Source organism: Labeo rohita, chromosome 17 (assembly GCF_022985175.1).
Source record: "Labeo rohita strain BAU-BD-2019 chromosome 17, IGBB_LRoh.1.0, whole genome shotgun sequence".
Lineage (NCBI taxonomy): Eukaryota > Metazoa > Chordata > Actinopteri > Cypriniformes > Cyprinidae > Labeo > Labeo rohita.
Window position 1 is genome coordinate 19,978,574 of NC_066885.1, and position 27,955 is coordinate 20,006,528.

Consider the following 27,955-nt stretch of genomic DNA (forward strand, 5'->3'; position numbering starts at 1 on the left):
AAATAATGACTTAAATCAACAATTTTTTATCTTCCGTGTCAGTCTTCGATGCTCGTTCATTAGAGTACCACCATATGGTTTAAAATTGTCAAAAACACTGCCATATACAGTGACAAATTTATCATTAGTTGTTGAGTTGGTTGTGCACGTGTATGGGATTAGTCTGTAGATCACGTGTGCATCTTTGTGGATGTTTATGTGTGTATATATATGCTAATTGTGAGAAAGCTGTAGTGATATCCCCTCTCTCAGGGAGAGCCTGACCGCTTCAAGCTCTTCATGCCAGACCTCTCAAGTTTCGCCTGTGGACACCATTCCAAGAACACACTTGGTAAAATTAGTATACGAAAACACCTTCAAGCCCAGTATATAGCTCAGTGCTCAGTTGTTAGCACAAGCACTGCATAAAGACTAGTCTCAGCTTTGTAGTAAAGGCTTATTTCATATACGCAAGTGGATAATGGAATCATGATAGCAGAGGATCAAGTGGAAGAATACAATGAGAGATTCAGCCCAAATGAGACGAGCTGGACATGGGTAACACACCGTGATTTGTCAGTTTAATATTCAGTATGATGGAGTAAAATAAATGTAAATGAAAAATATCTCTCTAGGCCAGATGTTATAGAAACAAAGCGTTAACTGTAGTTTTGATTATTTTTTCAAACAGCTCTAGTGTAGCTGCTTATTCTCAGTAATTTTGTGCTGATTGTGGCCTGAATTCTTGTCATGCAATGGGTATTTTAAAATAAGGTTCTCATATTGGAAATAATTTATTAGCATGTTACAACAAAAGTGTGTATAATATGCATGGATTTGAGATAAATGTTCTAATGCATAAGACTAGAATTTATTTATTATGTTATGATGTTTATTAATTAGTCTGTGAAATATAAGGAGTTTTTGGCACCTGCGTATCAAATGTCCGCTTGGCTTAACTACAGGACAGTCCATCGTCAGAGACACCATGAGCTGCATCTATGTGACCTAGAACCAAAGAGCACTGAGTGCGTCACTGTGTCAGATTACACGGGCATTTCCAAATAGACTGACCAGGTTTGCGTTCAACCTCTGAGTAAAGTGTTTCGTAATATACAGAGTATTTTTAAAGGGGACACTGGATGCCCATTTTTCACCCTACTTTGGTTAAAATTCCTCAGTTGTCATGTAAAACAACACCCTTTTTTCTTGTCAAAAACAGCTCTGTTCACAGCGACCCATTTCGGTGTATGTCTCTTTAAATGATAATGAGCTACTGATCAAGTGCATTACAATAAAAAAACTAAACTAATCCACTGCTTCCTCAGTGACTCTGATGTCAGGAGAAAATTAAGATTCTTATGTTCACTTTTATATACAACTACAAAACGCCTGCATTGCTTATGAGACATTGTTGTCATTACAGCGCTTAGAAAATGGCGGACAGCATACAATTGGCTGAGGGCGGAAATATGCTACTACACAACAATCCATCAGCAGACGTAAGCGAGGCCTCAGAAAATCTTAACAGCTAGATAACTGAGACTGTTTAGGATTTTTTTTTTTCTATTAAAAAAGAAAAAAGAAATTAATAGATATTTATCATTGTACAGTGGTTGTGATAAGACACATTCATATGCAAACCATGTAAAAGTGAATTTTGCATCCGACGTCCCCTTTAAAAGGTAACATAAGACATTCAATTTAAGGTCAGGCCATATCTAGAAAAGTCGTGTGTTCAGTGAAGGTCAGGAGCTGTGCGTTGTTGTATAATCACTGCTGTGGTCATAAAAAAACTCATTAATTGTTATGATTCATAATTCATGAATGAATCATTTTTAAGAAAATCTTGCTACTGTTTCTTCTGTGAAGTACAGTTTATTTGTGGTTATGTTCAGCTGAGTTTAAAGATGCAAGTTGGAGGTCTATAGCCTAATGATTGATGTTATTAAATGCTCCTTTGCAGTTAAGTATGGCCAGTGCTACTTCAAGCCTGAAATAACTTATGTAAAACTACCAGTGCAGCAGAACAAGAGTCTACTTGTGCTGAGACCAAGGAAACTGTTTTGCCGTTTTTTTGAGAACAGGGTCTTTAGCTTGATTGACTATAAACAGACATCAGCATGAACTTCCAGCCAAGCCTGTTCTTCGGTTTTCTTTTGCACTCTGCATGGTGTGAAAGGTTTAGACGAGACAAGATGGTGTAAATATTATCTCATATTTCACTCATGTTCTTTTAGTGTGTTCCTACCCAGTTCCCATGTCCAAATAAATACATACATTAAAAAAAAAAACACACATTTTAAAATAGGCTAAAAACAAAAAATGTCAATTCACTCCTTCAACAACAACCAAGGTTCCCATGTTCTTCCTCATATAACCAGGAAAACATATATGTCGTAGCTTAAGTAGTAAACCTGGAAAAGTAAAATTAATATAATAAAATTAATGTAATAAATTTAGTTTTTATATAATATTGTTAGTAGTTTTACCTCTTATCCTTAAAGTCATGGAATTGTCTACAAATGTCCATAGATTAACATAAGATTAGAAAATAAAACTAAGCTGGTGTGTCTGAATATTATTTGGGGGCCTCAAAAATGCTGAGAATGGCTGAAAAAGTATAATTGAATTGAATTAGGGTTGTTAATTTAACATGCTCATTTATTGTGTTTAATTATTAAAAATACACAATTAATTATTTTTATTATAAAGTTTTTTTTATAAACAAATTAGTAATTAGAAATTAGCACTTTTGAGTTTTTAAGAGTCTGCAATCATATTATTTACTAATTGATTTGAATATACATTTTTATATTATATTATTAGTAGTTTTACCTCTTATCCTTAAAATTATGGGATTGTCTAGAAATGTCCATAGATTAAAATATGATTAGAAAATAAAACTGGAAAAATTAGAAAATATTATTTTGGGGCTTCAAAAAGGCTGAAAATGCCTGAAAAAGTTTAATTTAGTTTAATTTGGTTGTTAATTTTGCATGTTCGTTTATTGTGTTTAATTATTAAAAATACACAATTAATTCTTTTTATTATAAAGTTTTTGTTTTGTTTTTATAAACACATTATTTTTAATTATTTTTACTAACATCTGAGCAATTCAGGAATTAGCACTTTTTAGTTAGAGTCTGCAATCATATTATCTATTGACTGATTTGGTAGTCTTTTAAATCATTTTAATTTGAACTAATCATATCCTTTTAATTTCATTTCATTACATTCTTTAATCAGGTGACAGTTGTTGTTGACACAATCTGCTGCACACTGTTATATGTCATGCTCTCAAACATACTTTCACCACTTGTTTACAACCCAATCCATCATACTGAGCAGGATCTTGTTTTACTGCCTATATGGTACATGTTGTACTGCCCTGGGATGTCAGGAATACAATGCAGCGATGCAGAAAAACAGGCCCCACTTCACTGAAGAGTCCCAGTGTCAGTCTTCCCTCCTACAATAGCAAGGTCAGCAGTTTAGTTAACACATGACCCTGCATGCCTTGTGTCACAGACCCCTCTCTGATTGGTGGAGAAAACCCATCCCAGGCGACTCCCCCTTCCTCCATGTGAACGGGTTTTCTTGGGAATGTATTTTCACAGTCAGCCACGTGCTTTAAGCTTATAGGCTGCACTGTAAAGAACCATATGAGTAGGCTTAAGGGTAGATAAGATAATGATTACAGCTAAATATAGTGAATATTTCATGTTTATGTACAAAGTGTTATTACAGACTGACAAGAGACAGCTAAACTAATTAAGATGAATGCACAGTATGAAATGTGTTTATCAGTGTTCATCAGTGTTTATTAGTATCTTGCCCACCATGTCAGCAAATTTTATTTGGTTCAATCACTATTATTATTATTATTCACTCTCCTCAGACCCCACACTATCTGATTCCTAGAAACCCCACCAGTGTATTTGGAATGTACTCTAGTGTTCTGGTGTATCCTGTGGAGAAATACACAGATCGTGATGAAACAGAGTGCATGCTGAGAGTACGCCGTGTAACCGGATAGCTGGGCAGTCCTTGCTTTAACATGAGCAAATTCTCTTAGGTTGTTCATTCTCTGAATAGCAATTCACAGAAATGCACACACACATGCATATACATACACACATACATTTGTCTTTTTCAGTCACCCTTTTCAGAGAAAAGCAGCAGTTCCTGAACTTAAACACACACACATGCACACACACATTGTCTGCTGAACCACTCAAACAAACACAAGGTCTAAAATTCCTCTAAAAAGGACACCGGGGTTACCACAGTACATTACACTATAACTGCTATATCAGAATGAGAAAAATGCATGCTTTTAGTTGCATGTACTGTACCTCATCTAAACCATTACTGCATTATTACTTAACAATATGTATAAGCATACATGTTACCATCTGATACCCTTGCTGTACCGTGATGTACATCTGTGCAGTTTTTTTCCCTGTCTGCAATTATGAACATATTAAGCTATATGAGGCACGTAATTAAAAACCTTTCAATTTTAACAGCATGCAATGGTGGTGGAATAACAATCAATAAACCTCCACTCAAGCACCCACATATCTTTTCTATGATGACTTACAGCCACAAACACACACACTCATGCTACTGTAAACACTGAATGGCAGTTCAGCTGCTGCTGCTTTCCTGCCACGTGAGCAGAATTGTGTGTGTTAAATCCATTAAACGCGTAACGTTACATTCAATGTAATGCACGGTCAGGGTTATTTCACCACCACACAGACATATTCAGCAAGCAATTATAATCAAATATAGCTTAGATAAATGTGGATTTCAGTCGATACATTTGAATGATAGGTTATTTAAAACGCAAACAAAACGAGCTGTTCACAGTCATAATAACACAGGAAAAAAATACTTTTTTCGTTAAAATATGCTTAAAATAACAAGTAATGCCGTTGACGCTTGTTTGCGGTGTCGAAGTCAATAACGCTAGCGTTCTTGTCGCGTTGCGTCGCATCAACAAAGTGCTTGATTGGTCCACTGTGTGGTGACGTCATGACTCCAACCACAAACGCGAAAGACGCGTCGCGCTCATTCTATTCGATACAGTAGGAAGCTTTATTGACTGTAAACGGGAGCTTATAGCCGTTTGTCGCGTCGCGTAGCTAGCATTGGGTGCAAAGGGTTAACCGTGATGTCAGCTGCAGAGGCAGGGACTGTTACTCACTGCACAGTTTCCACCCTGCTTTAAATACAACACAAACACAGACAGTCAGCGAACAGACACTGTAGAGACAAAATACATGAGCGAAGAGCAGCGAACGTCAACCGGATTCAGCAGCGTCCGAGGATCCACTAAGTACTTTTGAATGGCTGTAACATCCTAACGCCTCTGCCGCATCCCACGTATGTATTACAGGGAATTTAATTTTTCCCTCACTGGCCTCTCATTTCCTCTGATTATAATCATTAGCAAACGTAAATGCATGTACTTGTCTTGTTTGGATTAACATATTTATGTTCACAGTAAAGGGGGCTTCTGTTTTTGTTGCACAGCGGATGATTGTTTACATTCATTGGGTCCGTGACTGAACGATCCGTGACGTTCGTTTCTATAGCAATCGTGCAGTTGTTAATACTATCATACACATTTGATGTTGTAGACGTGGATTTAATTAAGGTTAACTACACAAATTATAATATGGAGCAGAATTGCATGTCATTTCTCTGCATTATTCCTGCTTCCTTTTTAATGACCTTAGCAGTGACCTGGATGATATTCTGTTTTAACTAGTTGAAATGAGTCTTAAAGTGTTATAGGTAATTACCCTGCAGCTCTAATATCAAATCAAGCATCATAGATGCAATGTACATTTGGATGCTTGCGCTATTATTGGCACCAGTATCTAACAGCAGGACTATTGAAGCAATGTCAGTCCCATGTGACTGTGTGCAACTGTGTAAATGTGAAGGATCAGTCTGTTGTGTATGAACAATGAAGATTTTTACACAATCCTGGGGTTACATTTAGGGGGCAAATTGTCAGGTTTTTCTAAGTTTCCACAGTCATGAAAAACATGATAAACTGTGACTTCCATTGAAGTCTGTAGTGAATAATTCTACTTTTGTATTTCCTTATTTCTTTGGCTTGAAATGTTTGACCACGGGCAGCTTCAGCCTGTCCGTTGAGGGTCATTTGTACAGAACTAAATATAAATGTTTAATTCTGTTAATTTATCAAATTGGCACCTGATAAACAAATGCAAATCTGCCTGGCAATCTCTGTAAAATGAATTCTAAATAATCCTTTTAGTAATCATGAACAGCTGGAAAGGTCATGGGCAGGTCATTAAACTAACTGTTCAAAAAGTGTGGGAACTCTGCATGCATGCAAAATGATTTTTTTCCCTTCCCATTAATGCAAACTTGCTCTGTTGGAATTACACAAGCCCTAGCTTGCATATTGTAATAGTGCACACTGGATTGTTTTTTTTAAATTGCAGACACTTGCAATTAGCTAATTACTTTAAACATTACATGTTGTGCACTACAGAGAGGCAGTCGTTTTCTGGGTTGGTTGAGTATGCCAAAACCATGCATTATTAAACTGTTGGCAATGCTTAAGGAACACCACTTGTAATCCTTTTTTGAGCAATGTCATTGTATCTACTGCATGCAGTCTTAGGGGGTTCTAGGATATTTTACCTTTCACCTAAATTGCCAAAGAGATCCTGGCTCGAGTTGAACAAGCCAGCATGTTTCTATTAGACCTACTTCGTTCTACAGGTTTTTTCTTCTCCATTAGACCTGCAGCTGCACAATTTTGCACAATCGTAGAGGACTGTTTATTTTAGAGATGTTGAAAGTTATCATACTCACTAAACACACACACAGATGGCTCATCAACATCACAGTTGCCTTTACACACTTGACTGTGCACTTTCACACAAACAGCTATTAATTTTAGTGCTTAAGTGCAGAGAGAATTATACTGCTTGATTTAAGAAAAAAAAGATCAAATACTTGTTTAAAAAGGTGTTGATTTGAGAGGTTTCATGTTTGACTTTAAAAGCTTGACTTCTCTATTTTTCAGAGTCAGACCATGAACTACGTGGGTCAGCTAGCCGGTCAGGTTTTCGTGCAGGTGAAGGAGCTCTATAGAGGCCTTAACCCTGCCACCCTGTCCGGCTGTATCGATGTTATTGTGGTGCGTCAGCCCGACGGCACTCTGCAGTGCTCGCCGTTTCACGTCCGTTTCGGCAAGATGGGTGTGCTGCGCTCACGGGAGAAAGTGGTAAGCACTAGTACAGACATGTTTTAGGCTGGCAGCATATGAAATTTTTCATATTTTTGCAGCTTACCATATCAGCGATTCATCTTGTGTGTTAAGGGTTATTTCACCCACAAAATATAACATTCTTTTATTATTGACTTCTGATGTTTGTTGTCATGTCACACAAGCACACTCAAGTTTTTGCAAGAACCAGTGAGTGTGTTTACATGCACGTTCTTAAACCGATTATGTTTGTGAACAAGGTAAACCATTTCCCTTTATCGGCATAAGGTCATAAACAGCTTGAGAATAAACAGATTGACACAACTGACAGCTAGTTTTTTATCCATTACCTTGATTGTGCCCAGTATATAAACAGCTTTATCTGCATCCCGTTGGTGCGCATGTGCGATATGTGACAGGAAAACATACATGGCAGATTTAAGCGCATCTGTCCACAGCAAGTGTTTCGTGGTAGGGTAGGTGTAAATTATGTTGCAAACTATGACTTTTTCTTGACCAAAGAAATATAAAAATGTGTTCTCAATTTGTGCAGACAAAGGACAGGTGGTACCAGTGTTGCCAAATCCGCATTTTTCCACGGAATTTGGGCTACTTTAACACTTTTGCCACGGGTTGTTTTTTATGTCCATTGTTGAGTTGAAGCGACCCCAAAAACATGATATTTAGCCCCTGAAATGTGAATTTTACTAGGGGAACCCTGCCAAAAAACTAGTATTTTACCCCCCAGAATGCGTTTTTTACTGGGGTACCCCCTTGAAATGCAATTTGGCTAGTTATGGCCTAGTTTTGAGTAGCAATTGCGTAGGTTTTGTTATTAGAACCTGGCAACCCTGGGTGGTACAGTCATAGAAACTTGCAAGAATAAGTCTGTGCAAGTTTCCCGCTGACATTTTGACATACTCTGGGGTTTTTAAGTCTTTATTTAAAAGGGACATATCATGAAAATCTGACTTTTTCAGTGTATAAGTGCTATAATCAGGTCCCTATTGCATTTACCAACCCAGATAACGTGAAAAAGGAAAAACCAGTAACTTCATTTTGGTAAGCCTTTTTCTGCAAGCATGTGAAAAAACGAGCTGCGCAGATTTCGCCCCCCCCTAGATGTAGGAAGGGGATCTTATTATAATATTACCGCCCCTTAATCATCATGTTTCCACCCACTGCACTGCCATTTTGTTTTTGCAAGCAACAACGGTGAAGCAAAGCATGCTAACTGTTCTGTTGTTGGCTGCACAGACAAGCACAGAACACTATTTAGAGTCCCAGCCTCAGATGACACAAGAGAGCAGTGGATTTATTGATTTATGTACTGTATATTACTCTACTACCACACAGATCTAATATAAACATGCGGTTTCTTTCCCAGCTGTTTACCTTCACAGACACAACACAATTCCTGTGTGTTTTTAACATAAACTTGTGTGTATTTGACAGTTTAAGTGCAATAAGACATAAAAGAGAACTTAGTTTAGTACTCACCTGTCATGTGACAGTTGCTTTCTGTGCGCATGCTTTGGATGTGTGCGCTCAGAAAATCATATATCATAAGTTTAAACTAATATGGCTTTAAAACACATGATTTCAGCACAATAGACATGATAATTAAAACCAAACAGATGTTTTTTGGTATCTGAGGTACAAGCTGTAAAGGCACAGCCCTATTCTGGAAAAGGGGGTGGGGAGCTGCAACTCATTTGCATTTAAAAATACAGTCTTGCATTGCTAGGTTATTGATTTGTATGTAGACCAGTTAATCCAATAAACTGATTTTTGGTAAATATCAGCGCATTGGTGTGCATGTAAACATGCTCAATGAGGGCTATTATCCCCATTTGAGCTTCCGCATGCCATGTTTGATGTCCTCTATATATGTGTGCTAAAAGCCTAAATTAAATGTGTTCAACATATAAAGTGATCCAGTCTCTTTAAAAAAAATTGGATTAAACTGCTTTTTATACTTTTTAATGTGTGAAATTTTTGAATTTGAATGTGTGGGTTTTAAATAGACAAAAAGTATGAGATAATATAAAAAATATCTTCATTTGTGTTCCGAAGATGAATTTGTTTAATCTTAAAACTGTACGTTTCTGCCATATGGACTTTGACACAGTCACTTCTGATAATACATTACTCTTAACTGTAATGTAAAAACACACATTTTCTGTAAAGGTGCTTTTAAACAACATGTATCGTGAAAAGCGCTATACAAATAAACATGAACTGAACTGAATGAATAAAACTTTGGGTTTGGAACCATATAAAGGTTAGTAAATTATCATTCTGTCCAACGTCCAGAACGTCTGGAGACATGGACATACATGAAGTCTTTGAAGTTGTAGACTTAAGCTGTTGTTTAAATATGAGATAAAATTAGCATTGTTATTGGCCTTGTGTTACACATGGCTTACTGTAGTAAATTGCCTTTATTATAGTGACAGCATTCCATGTTCCCTTTCTCCTCAGGTTGACATTGAGATAAATGGGGAGCCGGTCAGTTTACACATGAAACTAGGTGAAAATGGAGAGGCATTCTTTGTCAAAGAAACAGAAAGTGATGAGGTGAGTATTGGTGTCCTGTACCAAACAATAAATCCTGTAGCATTGTTTTCATTGCAGCCAAGGGTCATTGTGCACTGAGAAATGCAACACGACGTATGCAAGTCTCCTCATGAGTACCATAGCTTGAAATCTGAACTTGTTTACTGGAAACAATCCAGCCGCACACATTCTGCTACCCGAGACTGAACACTTTTCTAGAACAGATTCTTTCTGCCAAGGGCACCATTGTCCTGTCTAAAACGGGACACATCTTTATGCTTCCCAAGCAAGTCAGGAAATTTAAAGGGCAAAGTAATGCACAGGAGAAAAGCCCTGAAACACTGTCTGACTTCTAAGATAAGAAAAGCTCTGTCTGCGTATGTCGGTTATCCTCTTGGTTTAGACTTCCAAACTTCTTGCTCATCACGGGCACAAATGCCTGAGATGAATATCTGCTGAGGTACACTGTGTTTGGTAATTGCTAGAATTAGCACTCATGTGGAACATTCTGGCTCCTGCAGGATTGACAATGGCTCAAAAGAGAGATGCACTTATCCTGTGATCCCTCAACCCTTGCCTTGTGTGACTAAAATAAGGCTGTCTTTACATACAGTACAGCTTTATGACAATATTACGTGCTTACTAAATTATGTCATTCTTTATGCCGGCAGAATCACTGTCTGTTTGTCTGAACCAGTTTAGATGTTTGTGCTTCATTTACCTAAATATAGCCAGTAGCAAGCAGAGAGCTATCACTGGAGTGCATTCACAGGAATATGAAATTGCTACACTCCTGAATACTGTCATTTATGTTCATATGGTTTTCTGTTATGAATACATGTTTATTCAAGTGTATACATGGTGTGTCTAGCATTTTTAGCAGTTTTAAAATAGCAGTTTTAAAGCTGAAAAGCTTTTTCACTGAAGTGCAGTGAACTTGAGATTGTCTTGTTGCCAGTACAAGAGAAGGGGATTTTTTTTTGGAATACCATACACAAAATGTCACATGACATACAGTTGAGGTCAGAAGTTTTCATCCCTCTTTCAGATTCATTAAGTATTTTAATTATTTTACCAAAATAAAAGGGATCATACAAAATGCATGTTATTAGTTGTTTAGTACTGACCTGAATAAGATATTTCACATAAAAGATGTTTACATATAGTTCACAAGAGAAAATAATTATCCACAGCTGTGTGTGTGTTTTTTTTTTTTTTTTTTTTTTTTTGTTGATAGTTGTTCATGAGTCCCTTGTTTGTTCTGAACAGATAAACTGGCCGTTGTTCTTCAGAAAAATGCTTCATGTCCCACAAATTGTTTGGTTTTTTAGCATTTTTGTGTATTTGAACCCTTTCCAACAATGACTATATGATTTTGAGGTTCATCTTTTCACACTGAGGACAACTGAGGGACTTTTATGCAACTATTACAGAAGGTTCAAAAGCTCACTAAGGCTCCAGAAGGAAAAAACATGCATTAAGCTGGGGGTGAAAACTTTTGAACAGAATGAAGATGGACATTTTTCTTATTTTGCCTAAATATCATATTTTTTTCATTTAGTATTGCCCTTCAGAGGCTACAGAAGATAGTTACATGTTTCCCAGAAGACAAAATAAGATCTTCAAATTCAAAAATTTGCTTTCACTCCCCGGCTCTTAAGGCATTGTGTTTTTCCTTATGAAGCATCAGTGAGCGTTTGAACCTTCTGTAATAGTTGCATATGAGTCCCTCAGTTGTCCTCTGTATGATTATGAGATCCATTTTTTCATTGTTGGAAAGGTTCAAAAACCTGAAGGATTTTTCTGAAGAACAAATGTGATTTTCAAGTGTTGTATTAGTTGTTGTGATGGTTTTTGCTGTTGTATAGTCAGCATTTCTATTTGTGTTGTGGTGATAAAGTTTAGCAGAGCTCGAGCTAATAATGGTCTGTCTGCTTGAATGGGAACAATAACTGACGTATGAGCTGGCAGTGTTGGCTGTCTGGTTCTCAAGGGCAAGTGAGTGACGTAAACAACTGAACATTATATTATCACATATTTATGTGTAGCCATGCACTTACGTCTGATGAAACCATGACTTAGAGACAGTTCAGAGCTGTGGCACGTGCATGAGTTTGTCTGTAATGAAAGATGCAGTGATCTGTCAAAAGGCATTAGGGTCACATTGTTGTGCTTCTGGGATTTAAGCGGACACAGTCAAAGCAAATCTATGGCTACAGTCTACATTCATGGTTATGAGTAAATAGTTGTGTTTGCATATATACAGTGTTTTTGTAAGGGAACTATTTGCCTACAACACACTCTGTCCAAGGGTCCAATATTAACTTTTTGCAATACCTGCCAGTGGTGAGTGAATTATGACATTTTACATTTTATTTCTCACTGGTCAGTGGAACTATATAGTTAATATTTTTGTCTTTTTCAATATGTTTACTTACAGTCTTTTTCTTAGAATATTTGCTTCAAACAGTTATACAGTGCTTTGCGAAAGTATTCATACCCCTTCATTTTTGTCATGTTTTGTTATGTTGCAGCCTTATGTTAAACTGCTTTAAATTGCTTTTTTCCACATCAGTCTAAACTTTATACACCAAAAGCACAAAGCACAAAACAGGTTTGTAATAAATTAGCTAATTTTTTTAAAATAAAAAACTGAAATGATTTCATTGCATAAGTATTCATACCCTTTTCTGGGACACTTGAAATTTAGCTCAGGAACACTCATATCGCTTGTAGATGTCACTACACTTGGAGTGTTGAGTTAAACTGTGGCAAATTCATTGAAATTGTCATGATTTGGAAAGGCACCTCTTAGAAAAGGTCTAACAGCTGAAAATGGATATCAGAGCAAAAGCCAAGCCCTGTGGTCAAAATAACTTCCTGTAAAGTTCAGAAACAGGCTTGTGTCAAGGCACAGATCTGGGGAAGTGTTCAGAAAAATATTCTGCTGCATTAAAGGTTCACAGAAGCATGTAGCCTACATTATCCATAATGGAAGATGCTTGGAACAGCTAGGACTCTTCCTAAAGCTGGCCTCCTAAAGCAATTGATGGAAAAGGGCCTTGGTTAGACTGGTGTCCATGAAGCTGATGGTCACTCTAGTTGATCTCCATAATCATATATGCAGATGGAAACTTGCGGAAGGACAAACATCACTGCAACACTCCACCGATTCGGTCTTTATGGTGGTGTGGCCAAACTCAGTCCTCTCCTCAGTGAAGACACATGAAAACCCACTTGGAATTTGCAAAAAAGCACCTATAGGACCCTCAGACTGTAATAAACAAGCTTCTCTGGTCTGATGAACCTCAATTCCAAGCATCATGCTGGAAAGAAACCACCTGCAGAGTACCATCCCAAAAGAAAAGTGTGGTGGTAGCAGCCTCGTGCTGTGGGGCTGTTTTTCAGGGACTCGTGAGAGTAGAGAAAAGCTCAATGCATCAAAATATTGAGATAGCCTTAATGAAAATCCAGTCCAGAGCATTCAGAACCTCAGACTGGGCAGAAGGTTCACCTTCCAACAGGGCAGTGACCCCAAGCACACAGCAAGAGTGGCTTATAGACTCTGTAATATAACTCTATATATCTATGTAACTCTATATCTATATCTATATAACTATGTGAATGTCCCTGAGTGGCCCAGCCAGAGCCTTGGCTTGAATGCAATCAGATATTTCTGGTGAAACCTGACAGAGCTTGAGAGGTGAAGAATGGAAGATAATTGCCAAATGCAGATGTGCAAAGCTTGTTGCATCATACCCAAAAAGACTAAGTACTGAGTTAAGGGCATGAATACTTATGCAATGTACTTATTTCTGATTTTATTTCTTATTTTTAATACATTTGCAAAGTTGTCACAAATCTGATTTTGCTTTGTCATTATGGTGTATGGAGTGTAAATTGATGTGGGGAAAAAAGTAATTTAAAGCAAGGCTGCAACATAACAAAATGTGAAAAAAATGGAAAAAGGCACTGTAGAAGGTTTCCTCCAAAGGTTAAAAAAATTTAAAATGCAAAACCTCCCTAAAGCATGCCTACATTTAGTACTATTATTACTTTCTCTACAGGAGATGGTGCCATCCCACTTGGCTACATCACCCATAATTTCAGAGGGCTCTGCCCTAATGCAGGCCCATGTTGGAAAAGGCACATCCTGTCTGTCTGAGTCTGGAAACGGAACCTCCATTCAAACCCTGGGCCCCATGCAGGCCCCTAGTGACAGTTCAATCATGAAGAAGAGAAGGAAGAGGAGGAGAAAATCGCAAGTAGACAGCATGAAACGAGAGGACAACGGAGACTTTTCAGAAGACGAAGACATGTTTCCCATTGAGATGAGTTCTGATGATGATATAGAGGCTACAGGAAGCAGGTCAGAACAAAAAGTAGATATGAAAGAAAGTTTTTACTGTATTACACATGACTTTTGTGTCATTCTAAACCAGTTTGAGTTTTTTTCTTCCACTGAACACAAAAGCATAAATTTTGAACAATGTCCATGCCCTTTGTAAGACCTTTGTTCATCTTCGGAACACAAATTAAGGTATTTTTGATGTAATCTTTAAACCCTGCATAGATGGCAACCCAACTACCACGTTCAAGCCCCATAAAGTTAGTAAGAACATCGTTAAAATAGTTCATGTGACATTAGTGGTTCAACTGTAATGTTATGAAGCTATGAGAATACTTTTTGTGTGCAAAGAAAACGTAAATAACTACTTTATTCAACAATTTCTTCTCTTCTGAGAAGAAGTTTTTGCCACTTACCACTTTGCCACTTTTTCAGTTTTTGCCACTTACTCTCATGAACATGCATCAAAGACTGACACGGAAGAGAAGAAATTGTTGAATAAAGCCGTTATTTTTGTTTTCATTGTGCACAAAAAGTATTCTTTGCAGCTTCATAAAATTAAGGTTGAACCACTTTTGTTACATGGACTATTTTAACAATGTCCTTACTACCTTTCTGGGCCTTGAACGTGGTAGTTGCATTGGTGTCTATGCTTAATTTGTGTTCCAAAGATGAAGGTCTTAATTAATGACAGAATTTTCATTTTTGGATGAACTATCCCTTTAAGTGAGTTTTGAGAGCTGAGATGGATGGCATGGATGGTGTTTTTGAAGCCTGACAGCCTCTGGTCACCATTCACTTTCATTGTTTGTGGGTAAATGGGGATAGTGGTCTTGCCAAGATCTCACACTGAATCTAAATCCCACTTTTCTGTGAGTTCAGCCTGGCAGGAGCTGTGCAGCTTAACTTATTTCCTGTAGAGCATAGAGCATGCAACATTTAGGACAGAACAGATGGTTCTGATAATGCACAGAGATCCTCCTTCTGAAAACACTGCAAATTGTGTGATTGCAGTGGCATAAATTGTTTGCTGCAAGTTTGCTGGAATAAATCCAGATGCAGTGGTCTTGTGATGTGGGCTGTGTCTGTTTGTTCACTCTTCGAAAAAGCTCTCCAATGGAGAGAGAGAGGCCAAGTGGAGAAAAAGAGATCGCCAGTCCTATTGCTGAAGTAAACAAGCGGCTCAAACAGCCCCTCCAATGTTTTTCCACGAAATTCATGAAACCATGCCAGTTCTGGCTCCAGCTCAAGGGGAGTCCTTTGTAATGCTGGGCAATCTAGCATTACCCCCACATATCTAAGAAAAGAAATGATTTGGAATTAAACCAGTTTATCAACATAAACATCCTTTTCCCTTTCTTTGACTCCCAGTGGACGACGAGTTATGTATTTTAACTGTTCAGTCTGGATAAGCAAGTTAAAGGTCAAACTCTTAGTGCACTACATGCTTTGCATTACCAAGAATCTGTTTCCCAGGTACCAGTAACAAATTTAAAAAGTGACGGTAAAGGCCACTGGGAAAACACTGTTCACAAGGCCAAAAAGAGTCAGCTGGGAATTACTCTAAACTCAAGAATGTTGCTCGGCAAACAGTTTGAATCCAGCTCTTTAGAAACCCCACAATGCTCTCTGTCTTCCTGGAAGAATGAGCACGTTGAAGACAAGAATTGCAGATTATCTATATGTATGGAATATAAATGTACTTTTATATATACTTACTTATATGTTTGCCTATACTGTATGTGTTTTCAGAGCCATGTCACATGAGCTATTTGCTGAGAAGGTGAAAGGAACTAGCAGCACATACAAACAGTCTGAAGGGAACTGGACTGGCATTCAAAGGTATGCCACTAAAGCCACAGTGCAATTATGAAAAGTCACAATTGCAAGATATAAAGTTGCAAAGTTGCAGTAAAGAGAATGAACATGACATGCATACAATACATAGCGAAAGAGACAACGTACCACGACTAGTATGCAACATAATAACTTAACTGGAGACCCCTGCCAGTCAACAGGGCCTTAAAGTTATTATGTGCATTTCAAAGAAAAAGAAAATAAATCCCAAACTGTATCTGTGCCTGTCAACTGAATGAAATAATCTAATTAAACTCACTGTAAAAAGTTTTTACCAGTTTCAACTTAAAAACATAAGTTTAGCAGCTGCTTAAAAATTTTAAGTTAAATCAACTTAAAAGTACAAGTCATTTCAACTCATAAGTTAAACAGCTTGAAAGTACAAGTAATTTAAACATTTTATTGTAGTGAGTTGAAATGACTTGTATGTTTAAGTTGATTTAACTTAAAATTTTAAAGCAACTGCAGAACTTAAGTTTTTAAGTTGAAACTGGAGTGCTGCAGCATTCAGCAAAAAGACAATAAGAGATGCCTGTGAAGTGGGAAAAAAAACCCTGGGAAATCTAAAAATGTGTATGTCTGCATCATATTTTATTACATGTAAAATAAAAAAAATCATGCCATCGGGATTGTTTCTCACAGTAAAGCCCAGTATATGCTGTATTGCTGACTGTAACCGAGACTGGACCGAAGGCTATATCAATATATATCGATCATCATCAGCAAACTGTTCCCGCAGATACAGTATGATGACTATACTGATATATCAAAATACACAATACATGCCAATACTTGTCTGTATACAACAGACTTATATATTACTAAGCTTATGCTGTATATGAAATTCAAAATAATGCACATTTGAAAATAAAGTTATCTTTTTTTGACCCATAGCAAAGGGTTGGAAAAGACCTGCTCTTTACCCATTCCCACCAATTCAGGATTATCCATTTCCTGCCCTCAACAAACAACCATGTTTCAGTCCACATTCAGGTAACCACTGCAGTCCCTATACAATGTACATTGAAACAAAGTCATACATTGTAACTTAAGCTTTAAAAAGCCTTACATTTCTGTAGTGTATTGTCCAATTTAAAGAATTAAAAGTTGAGGGCACTGTTCCCAGCTTATTTCACAGCAGCTGTATAAATACAAATCTACATTTAATCCAAATGTTTCTCAATGTCTCCCACAGCAGTCCAAATGGCTCCTTGCCATCCACACCCAAGAGTGACTCCGAATTGCTGGCCAGTCAGAGGAGCGAAGGGAAACCAGACAACCCTGAGATGCTTTGGACATGGGGAGAGCTGCCTCATGCTGCCAAGGTACAATACTCACTAAACATGCTACATAACCATAACATATTAACAAATGTAAAGCAGCTAACTCTACATCTTCTTTCTTTCACAGCCGTCATTCTTGTCAGAGCCCATGGTGGTGAACCCAAGATCAATCCCACCGTCTGAAAGCACACACTTCAGAACCATCACTGGAGATGGGATGGTGGAGTCTCATGGCAGTGACGTGTTTGCGCCTGATCTCAGGGTTGAAGAGACAACATCTGCCACTGCTGTAGATGTGGAGGCCATCAGTGCAGCCACCAATCTTATGACAGATCTAGAGGAGGGGCGAAACAGTCCTGGAGCTCATGCCATTAGCAAGACAGACTCTCCATCCAAGAAAAAAGGTAGAGAGCATTAAGGCTCTAAAAATGCATTTTTGTGATAAAGTTCCAGAGCAAAACGCACTTGATTACTTTTCAAAACATGTAATGCCATACTACATCCATTTTTAGACAAAAGGAGCCGGCATCTCGGATCAGATGGAGTATATCTGGATGACATCACAGAGTTGGAGCCTGAGGTGGCAGCCTTGTACTTTCCAAAAAGGTAATGTTTCATTTTAAGATATATGTGATCCAGGTGTAATGTAAGTTTTAAAAATTATATTTAATTGTCAAATTTATTTTTTGTTGTTCAGTGATGGAGCAACTTCGGTGAGGGGTGGGGCAGATTCGAGAAGTGCCAATCAATCCCCTCAGTCAGTGGGCAGCAGTGGAATGGACAGTGGGGTTGACAGCTTTTCTGACCAGTTAGGAGACTTGCCTCACATAGCCATTTCTCTATGTGGAGGACTGACAGAAAACAGAGAGATCACTAGAGGTAAAAAGACAAGTTGTGGTGTACCTGTAACCTCTCTTGGGATAGTTCACCCAAAAATGAAAATTCTGTCGTTAATTACTCATCCTCATGTCGTTCCAAATCCGTAAAACCTTTGTTCATCTTCAGAACACAAATTAAGATATTTTTGATGAAATCCAAGAGCTTCAGACCCTGCATAGACAGTAACACAACCACCACATTGATATATAATGTATAAATAATTTATTTTTTATGGCTTTAAGAAGAGGCTTGGTCGACCAAAATTTTATTCGTCGCTTAGTCGCAGAAAAAGCGGACATAGTGTTAACGGCTGGTCTATGTGGTAATATCAGTCAGGATATCCAAAAGCTCATCTACCATTCATTGACCTCAAATATGGCTTATTATTTGAAACATGTCAGTAGCAGAAACTTTACATGGCCGCTTAATCTAATGTTAACCTAGAAAAATGTGTGCTAAATACTCTACATTTAATTGTGTGCACTCACAATAACAACAAAACGTTGCGCTTTTGTAAAATAATGAAAGCAAACAGGATGCGTTTTCTGCTGTCTTGGTCTCGGTGAACTTGAGCACAAAACTTTGAAACTCTGTGTATACTTGCCTTACAGACGTGAAGAAGATAGGCTCTATATATCTATAGAGTGAAATGTCTACTTTTAAAGGAACCAATTAAAATGTTAAACAAACATTCTCAGATTATGTAATCCATATGAAACATGCACAGGTGCATCCACTACTGCAGAGATCACCGACTTCATGTCTTAAACCGAAGACTAGCACTAGTTTATCAATAAATTATTAAAATGTTAATGCAGTCTCATTGCTGTCTTTACTTGACACGTAGTGTGGCCGGTGCGCTGTGGTAAGCTTTTTTTGCGTGTGATTAAGCGCTTATTAGGCTATGTAGGCAATTAAAGGCTAATTATTATGATTTATATGGTTTATTAATAAACGTGCAACTAATAGTCAACTAATGCTTAAAAAGTCAACCAGAAAAATCTTTAGTCCAGCCCTAGTATTTTTAGTGTCTGTTCTGTTTTTCTGTAGGCTTTGGATTAACATCCTGTTTTTTTCTAGATTTCACTAGCTGGGGAAGTAATTAAGCCATTAAAGTTTTCACAAACTTTCATTCACAGAGGAATTCGAGGAACGAGCAATATCTTATCAGGAGTTCGCAGATAATCCGTCTATCATTGATGATCCCAACCTGGTTGTAAAGATTGGCACTAAGTATGTCATAAATCCTTCTGCCACATACTAACATGTATAATGTAATTCATCAAAATATTGTCCAAATACTCCTAAACTTACAATTAAGTAGTTTATTACATTTGTTAGTTATTTTACACATTTTGTTCTCTCTACAAAGGTATTATAACTGGACCACAGCCGCTCCTATCGTACTAGCCATGCAGGTTTTCCAGAAGCCCTTGCCAAAGGTAAGGACTGCATAAACAACACACACATATACACATGAATGCCTTTAGGTATTCAACAAACACTGACAGTGTGAACTTACAATAGGTTAAATAAAGCTCAACGTTTGAGCTTGTTAATATGTGTTAAACAATGATTGCCTGGTGACGTACATGCACTGTATGTAGGTAACTTTAGCTCTGTTACATATTAACACATTAAGAAAGCACGATTATTTTTTAATATACAATTTAAATAACTTACATTAAAAAATTATAATTCTAAATAAAATATTTAAAATTAATTACAATGATGTTAAATTAAACTAATAGCTTAATTATTTATATGAGGGTTGGATTCATGTGCCCCCTGCAGGAGGATTACAACAGAAAATTTTCATTTGCAAACATCATTGCCCTGCATTTATAATTTAAAAAAAAAATACTGTGCTTCCTTGGATGTGTCTCACTTTTGTTTATTTATAATTATTTGTACACCTTTGATTATTTAAGATTTTACTTAAAGTCTGCACTAACTCAGTACTAACCGAATGAATGGCATAGTTTAAATTGGCAAATGATAAAATGCATCACAGTGGTAGGAAATACCGTTTTGTTTTTGTATTGTTTGTCTTCTCAAGTGTTCAGCAAGTGTTTCATGGCTTTTTAAAGTCCTTGTGTATACTACACCCCGGCTCTCATGGCACTCCAGGGCATTTAAATTTGTCTCTTCCCTCCTCCCTGTTTTTCTTCCTCTTCTTTTTTTTAAATTGATCTCCCCTCATCCCATCCCATTGTGCGCCATTGCGCTAAGTATTCCTGTCTGAGTTACGTCTACTCTGCTCTTGGTTTCTTCACATACTGTTTTCCTAGCGTTTTCGGCTCTAGTCCTGTACGTCTTTGTAAATTTGTGTTGATTTATTAGCTGCATGTGTGTTCAGTCACAGTCATCCTGTCATTTAGTTTTTGAGTTTTGAGTATCAGGGGCTCTGTGCATTTGCTCCAGGCCGCAGTGGAGAACATCATGAAGGAGAAGATGCCCAAGAAAGGAGGACGCTGGTGGTTTTCATGGCGGGGCAGAAACAACAGCTCCAAATCGGTATGTTTGCATTATTGTGAACTGAATTAAAGGATAAGTTCAGTTCCAGAATAAAAATTTCCTGATATTTTACTCAACCCCATGTCATCCAAGATATTCAAGTTGAAAAGAAATCAAGGTTTTTTAGGAAAACATTCCATGATTTTTCTTCATATAGTGGACTTCAGTGGGGATCAGCCAGCTGAAGGTCCAAATTGTAGTTTCAATGCAGCTTCAAATGACTACACAATCCCAACCGAGTAAAAAGGGTCTTATCTAGTGAAACAATCTGTCATTTTCTTAAAAAAAAAAAAAAAAAAAAAAAAGTATGCGCATGTGCGTCTTTACACATTGAGTAATTACACGTTAGCTTTGTAAACACTGGGTCGGTACTTCTGCCTATGTCACACATATGTGATTATGTAATGTGTGAGGTGGAGCTAGTGCAAGATGAGCATTCATGGTTAAAAAGTATATACATTTTTATTTTTTTTAGAAAATGACTAATCATTTCAAAGCCTTTAAAGCTGCACTAAAACTAACATTTAGACCCACTGGCTCCCATTAAAGTCCACTATATGGAGAAAAGTCCTGCAGCGTTTTCCTCAGAACCCTAATTTCATTTCAACGGAAGAAAAAAAGACGCAAATATCTTTGGGTGGGGTGAGTAAATTATCAGGGAATTTTTATTCTGGAAGTGAACTAATCCTTTAGGGGTTACCAGATTTATCCCAAGATTTTTTGACTTTGCAGGTTTGCAAATATTATATATGCAAAAAAAAGCATGCAAATCAAAATTTAACTGAGTTACTATCATTCCTACTGCAACAGGAATCAGCATCTGACCAGATTGAATGTGGAGAGGATTCTATAAGAACAGCATCTGTAAACAGGTAAACATTATACCTAACTTGCAAAAAGATAAAAGGATTTTATTCTGTATTTCCTGAAGATTTTTCAGCTGAAGCTGTTCAGTTTTCACATGCAATACGTCTATTCAGACCCATGTCAAATAAAATAAAATAAAAAAATGGCCACATTGACAGCATGCAAATGTTTGTAGCAGCTATTCATTAAAATTACAGTGTTTATCGCACAAAATTTTTCCACCTTTAGTTAAAGACACAATATGTAAGTTTTTGCCTCTAGATGCCTCTAGGCGCATATTCAAAACAAACAAAGAACAAAAGGCGTAGTTTGATGATGCCGTGATTGAGTGTGGAATCATGGGAGTTAGCCGTGCAATCCATCAGGACTCAGGCAGAAATCATGTTCTTGGATGAACTAATGTACTAATGACTTGTTAAGGTCACTGTAGTATAAAGCAGGGTCGGGCTGAAAGTTGTGGAGGTAAAATGAGGACGCTGGAGCGATTGCTAATGAAGGACAAGCGAGATACACGGCTCAATAGCAGCAGAGCTTTTATTATGCCATAGTCAAATGCTTCTGCTCCTTCTGTAGGAATAACCAGCGCTGTTTTATCATACTCTATACATTTGAGTGTGTTGAAAGTTCTGTTATAATGCTCTCATGCATAACATATTAAAGCGTCTTTGGTGTTTCCATGTTTTCTACAAAATAACACTGGAAAATCGAGGCTGTATGACATCATTGGCAGGCGACGCAATTACACAGTCTGTTCCACTAGTTAAAATTGCTTATTTCTCTGGATTTAAACATTTTTCGAAACATTTGGGATAATGTAAGTACACAAATCAGCAAAATATATAACACTGTTCTAGTGGTTTTTGAATATTTTTATAAAAATATCTTACATATTGTGCCTTTAAGGTCGGTTGCTTCCAAAAGTTGTGATTAAGTTTAACATGAACATACTACACTTTCTCTCAGGTCTTTTAAATTAAACAGAATTACAGTTTTTGGTACTGTACCTTTAAAATCCTATCCACTTTATTTTTCACTGCAGAAGTAGACCTATGGGCAAGGCTTCCGGTTTATTAGCCGCTATAGGGAAATAGTGAGAAGAATAACAACGTGCAGTAAATGTTAAAACTATTTGCACTACAAACCTGTGTCCTCATAATTAAGATAATGCATTAAAATCATATGGTAAGACACACCAATTTGCAATATCAATCAGCAAAACAAGCTGTTTTTTACAGCTAAAAACAGTGGGACATAGATGAGACCGGAAGCCAGACCCAGACAAATGGCTGTGCCTGCTCTTACAGGAAAAGTAAGGATAGACAGTAACTGCAAAAATAATTTCAGAACAGAAACTCAATTTTAAAAGCTCTGCTTCAGAGATAATTGTGTGATTTGTCAAACAAAACATATTACTGAGAATGTTGATTTATAGAGTACACAACTTTTTCATTTTAACTGTGAACTGGCTGGTGGTATTTTTCATAGATTAAAGGATGAATCATCATCCAGTGAAGATGACAGTGGAGGTGCTAAACAGAATCCTGAAAGTGATGAGCCTGAAGTTCTCCACTGCTACAGGAAGACTCTACGTTTGTCTTCAGAACAGCTAGTAAGCATCTAATTTTCCATAAAGCTTGTAGAGTCAGTCACAGACTATGTTATGGAAACCTACACTACAAGCGTGTTCTTCACAGGCCAGCCTGCACTTAAAAGACGGCCCCAATGATGTGGTCTTCAGCGTCACCACCCAGTATCAGGGCACCTGCCGCTGTGAGGGCACCATTTATCTGTGGAATTGGGATGACAAGATAGTGATTTCTGATATCGATGGCACCATCACAAGGTGAGACTACTCAACACAACTTTCTATCGCAATGTAATGGGTTCGTCAGATGGTACTGTCTAAAGTGCAAAATCTCCTTTAGGTCTGACACCCTAGGACACATTTTACCAACTCTGGGTAAAGACTGGACCCATCAGGGCATTGCCCGACTTTACCACAGAGTCAGCCAGTGAGTCCAACATCACATAGAAAGCATGTACATCTACTAAATGTGAGTTTTTAAAATGTCTAATATATCTAATTATCTTCGACAAACAGGAATGGCTACAAGTTTATGTACTGTTCAGCTCGGGCGATTGGCATGGCTGATATGACCCGGGGTTACCTGCATTGGGTTAATGAACGAGGCACCATGCTACCCATGGGACCTGTGCTGCTTAGTCCCAGTAGTCTGTTCTCTGCATTTCACAGGTTGTAACACACACAAAACATGTATAGTAGGGCTGTGACGATAAATTGATGCATCGCAATTCATCGATCGATTCCAAATGCATTGCGTTTCTCTCTGAAACTGATTCTGCCCTTAGTTTTGTAACAGCAGACCTCTAATAGACCTCTAATCTAGCGGTTAGAACCGCGAAGATGTGCGCTGAAGAGCACTTGCGCGTTTAGCTGAGTAATGTAATTGCACCTTGGCTCAGAATGTTTTTATGATATGAAATTAATGTAAACACAGCTCACTCTAAACACCCTTGTAATTCGCTTCAACCTTTTCAAACTTTATGAATGATTATTTGTTTATTATATGTTTATAAGGAATTGGAAGCAGGCAGAGTATGGCTTTTTCTAATGCATCTGCTGTTCAAAACTAAGCTCAGAATCAATGTAATGTAACCGAATTGCGTTACATTCGGAAAATCAATTACAGTCATTTCTCGATTTGCGATGCATCAAGCCCTAATGAATAGGCTTTAAAACACCGTGAGAATACCATATAGTAACTGATCTCTTTTTTTCTAATTTCAGGGAGGTCATTGAGAAGAAGCCCGAAAAGTTTAAAATCGAATGTCTGACCGACATTAAAAACCTGTTCCATCCAAACACAGAACCCTTCTATGCTGCTTTTGGAAACAGAGCAACAGTAAGTACTAGTAGTAAGAACTGCTAACGTTACCTTCAGCTGATATATGCAAATTTCTAAGGAACATTCTTTTCTTCAGGATGTTTATTCATATAAAGAGGTTGGAGTGCCTTTGAACAGAATATTTACTGTGAATCCTAAAGGAGAGCTCATCCAAGAACATGCAAAGACCAACATATCGTCGTAAGTGAACACAACTGTTCTGGATCTAATGAAAACATTTCTGTTTGTTTGTTTGTTTTTTGCATTATGACATTATTTTATGATAATTAATGTGGATTTCCCTTCCAAATTGTCATTTAAATGCATTCAGATGTTTTACTTTTGATTCTTTTTGTAATTTTTAGCACTCAAAATGAAAAGAAAAAAATTGATAATTGTTTAAAAAAAAAAATAAGGCTGTTTCGTACAATGGCATTTTAGTGCCACACTAAAAATAAAAAAAATCGAAGATTACGAGATTAAAGGCATAATATTTTGAGAATAAAGCCAAAATTGTGAGAATAAAGTCGAAATACTACAAGAATAAAGTCAAAATGTTTCAAGAATAAATTTGAAATGTTTTGAGAATAAATTTGAAATGTTTCGAGAATTTAAAACGCATAAATTAAAGTTATAATATTTTGAGAGTATAGCCTATATTGCGCATACAAATGGCCTGGATTGAGAGCACTGGGAGAAGTTGCCAGGCATTAATTTGAATATTGTTGCATCCGAGCGGCTGCATCATTTTACTGGGATGAGGAAGAGTCAATTTTATGATATTTATTAATAGACTGAACAGGAACAACTTTTTATCTTAACATCAGTTCACACACTCAATCAACATTCCTTTGGTGGGTACCATAGCTCTCTTTTTTAACCCTTTTTAATACACCAAAAATATATACAAATATATATATATATATATATATATATATATTGGATTATTAGCAGAAATCATACCATGTGTCATACTCGCAGAGACAGTTTGCCTAATTAAATTAAATGAATGTCTCGGAAAGATGATTGACTTACATGCATCTTAAACTGAAGCAAATACAGCAATCTGTCACGCCACATTAAAGATCGTGAAAAACACATTATTGTAAAACATTTTGTTTGTATTTCACTATAAAATTGACAGAATTTGAAAGCTGAGACTTTAGAATTTCTCCCGGTGCTCCCAGTCCGTTCAATCTGCATGCGCAATAGGCTAGAATATACTTTTTTCATATTGTAACTTAATCTCGTAATTGCTATAAATTAATTCTCATTATTTTAACTTTATTCTCGTAATTTTGACTTTATTCTTGAAATATTTAGACATTATTTTCAAAATATTTCGACTTTATTCTTGTAGCATTTTGACTTTATTTTTGAAATATTTAGACTATTCTCAGAATATTACAACTTCAATCTCGTAATCTTAGATTTTTATTTATTTTATTTTTTTTAGATGCCACTAAAACGCCATCGTAGGTTTTGGAATTATTTCATTTTTGTTTGTTTTTTTGAGCAACATTATTATTATTATTATTTTTTATTATTTTGCTATAAAACTGACAGAATTTGAAAGCTGAGACTTTGGATTTTGTCCTGATGCTCCTAATCCAGCCCATTTGCATGCGCAATAGGCTAGAATATACTCTCAAAATATTATAACTTTAATCTCGTAATTGCTTTGAAGTTAATCTCGTAATTTAGATTTTATTTTTTGTAGTATGTGACATGATTCTTGTAATTTCATTTTTATTCTCAAAATATTACAACTTTATAATAAAACTGACAGAATTTGAAAGCTGAGACTTCGGAATTCCTCCCAGTGCTCCCAATGTTTTATTGCATGCGCAATAGGCTAGAATATACTCTCAAAATATTATAACATTAATCTCATAATTGCTATGAATTCATTCTCATAATTTTGACTTTATTCTCATAATTTTTACTTTATTCTCTGAATATTTCGACTTTATTTTCGTAGTGTTTCGACTATATTATTGTAATTTCATTTTTATTCTCAAAATATTACGACTTTAAACTTTTTTTTTTTTTCAACATGCCACTAAAACGGCATTGCTTGTTTTGGAATTATTTAGGTTTTTTTTTTTTTGAGCAACCTTATTTTTATATGATTTCCTTCTAAAATTTTCACGTAAATGCATCTGGATATTTTACTTTTGAATATTTTTGTAATTTCCATCACTATCAGTGATTCTCATTAGAATCTAACAGTAGATCATTTAGTAGTGTCAAATAATTTGCAATTTATCAATCTGACAGTAAATTCATCTATATACTCTTGTTTGTTTTACAGTTATGGACGTCTGTGTGAGGTTGTGGATCATGTATTCCCTCCTCTGATCAGAGGGAACAGCACTGACTTCCCCTGTTCAGACACCTTCAGCCAGTTCACCTTTTGGAGAGAGCAGTTACCAGAGGTAGAGAAGCAGGATCAACATGCTGAGAGCAGCTGAAAGGACATAATTAAAAAAAAAAAAGATAACATCCCCTACAAACTCTAACGCTGCACTGCCATAGTGGTATTCCTCTACGCACAAGCAACTTAGCACTTTGCAGGCCGCGTGCCTCCCTCTGCCTGTTCCTTCATTATTATTTTACACTTTTACAAACATTTATCGTTTCTGTTTTATGTTTTGTTTTACTGAAAATAATCAGAATCTGGTAGCATATTATGCAGCTCATATTAGGGAATTAGTTTTTTTGTTGATTGATGAGGGTACAGCTATTTTGAAGTGCCAATCACATTCATAACCAACAAGCCAATTATCCTATGCTATTAAAAAAAATTGTCTATTGGCTTCGTCCAAGATTGTGAAGATATATGAGGGAATACAATTATTTTAGTACATAGTATAAAATGTTTTTTGAGCATTTCCCATAAAACATGCTGAGAGAAATGTAAAAGTTTCATCAAAGTAAATAATAATAAACTCAGATGTAGGTATAAAGCCAACTTTAGTATATCTCAGGTGATACAGAATACAAGGTAGTCTTTTGAAACTTAAAGTGACCTTTCGTAACAAAGAAAAATATGAAGTGTCGGTTTTTACATTTTCATCGAAATTCTTTTACCGCTCCATTTCTTTAACAACAAAACAACAAATGCAAGTGGATCATTCTTAATTGTGCCACCCTGGACAAACTTTACGTTTTGCTTATAATTATGTGATAATCTTGCATTCCTTATTATTTGTGTGCATCCTATGTAAAGTTCTTAACTCTGACCAGCAAATATGAATCATGCAGAAATCATTTTCATGTCGTAGGTCATATGACATGAGCATGTTAAGGAAAAACAGAAGCTAAACAAAAGCAAACAACAATGCAAAGAACACTCAGGTCATGAAGTATTTCCTACCTGTATTAATTCCTTCATATTAATGTCATATTTATTACATCTTAATCATTTTCATAATATATATATATATATATATATATATATAAACACAAACACACCTGAGAAAAATACCATTTT

General features: G+C 36.6%; 1 protein-coding gene across 2 annotated transcripts; it reads left to right on the forward strand.

Annotated features, from left to right (window-relative positions):
- The first annotated feature begins 379 nt into the window (after positions 1 to 379).
- Positions 380 to 27,936, forward strand: lpin1a (lipin 1a). Of its 2 annotated transcripts, none has more exons than XM_051134006.1 (21): positions 380 to 537; positions 7,061 to 7,261; positions 9,728 to 9,823; positions 13,870 to 14,171; positions 15,903 to 15,992; positions 16,902 to 17,000; positions 17,203 to 17,332; positions 17,418 to 17,694; positions 17,803 to 17,896; positions 17,988 to 18,169; positions 19,309 to 19,402; positions 19,542 to 19,611; positions 20,594 to 20,686; positions 21,497 to 21,558; positions 23,039 to 23,162; positions 23,248 to 23,396; positions 23,479 to 23,565; positions 23,655 to 23,807; positions 24,363 to 24,477; positions 24,557 to 24,660; positions 26,774 to 27,936. In XM_051134006.1, the coding sequence occupies exons 1-21, from the start codon at positions 469 to 471 to the stop codon at positions 26,931 to 26,933; spliced, it is 2,751 nt and encodes a 916-aa protein (XP_050989963.1). In that variant the 5' UTR covers positions 380 to 468; the 3' UTR covers positions 26,934 to 27,936. The 2 variants fall into 2 exon arrangements, with proteins under 2 accessions (XP_050989963.1, XP_050989964.1); XM_051134007.1 differs by lacking the exon at positions 380 to 537 and adding an exon at positions 5,060 to 5,373.
- The last annotated feature ends 19 nt before the right edge of the window (positions 27,937 to 27,955 follow it).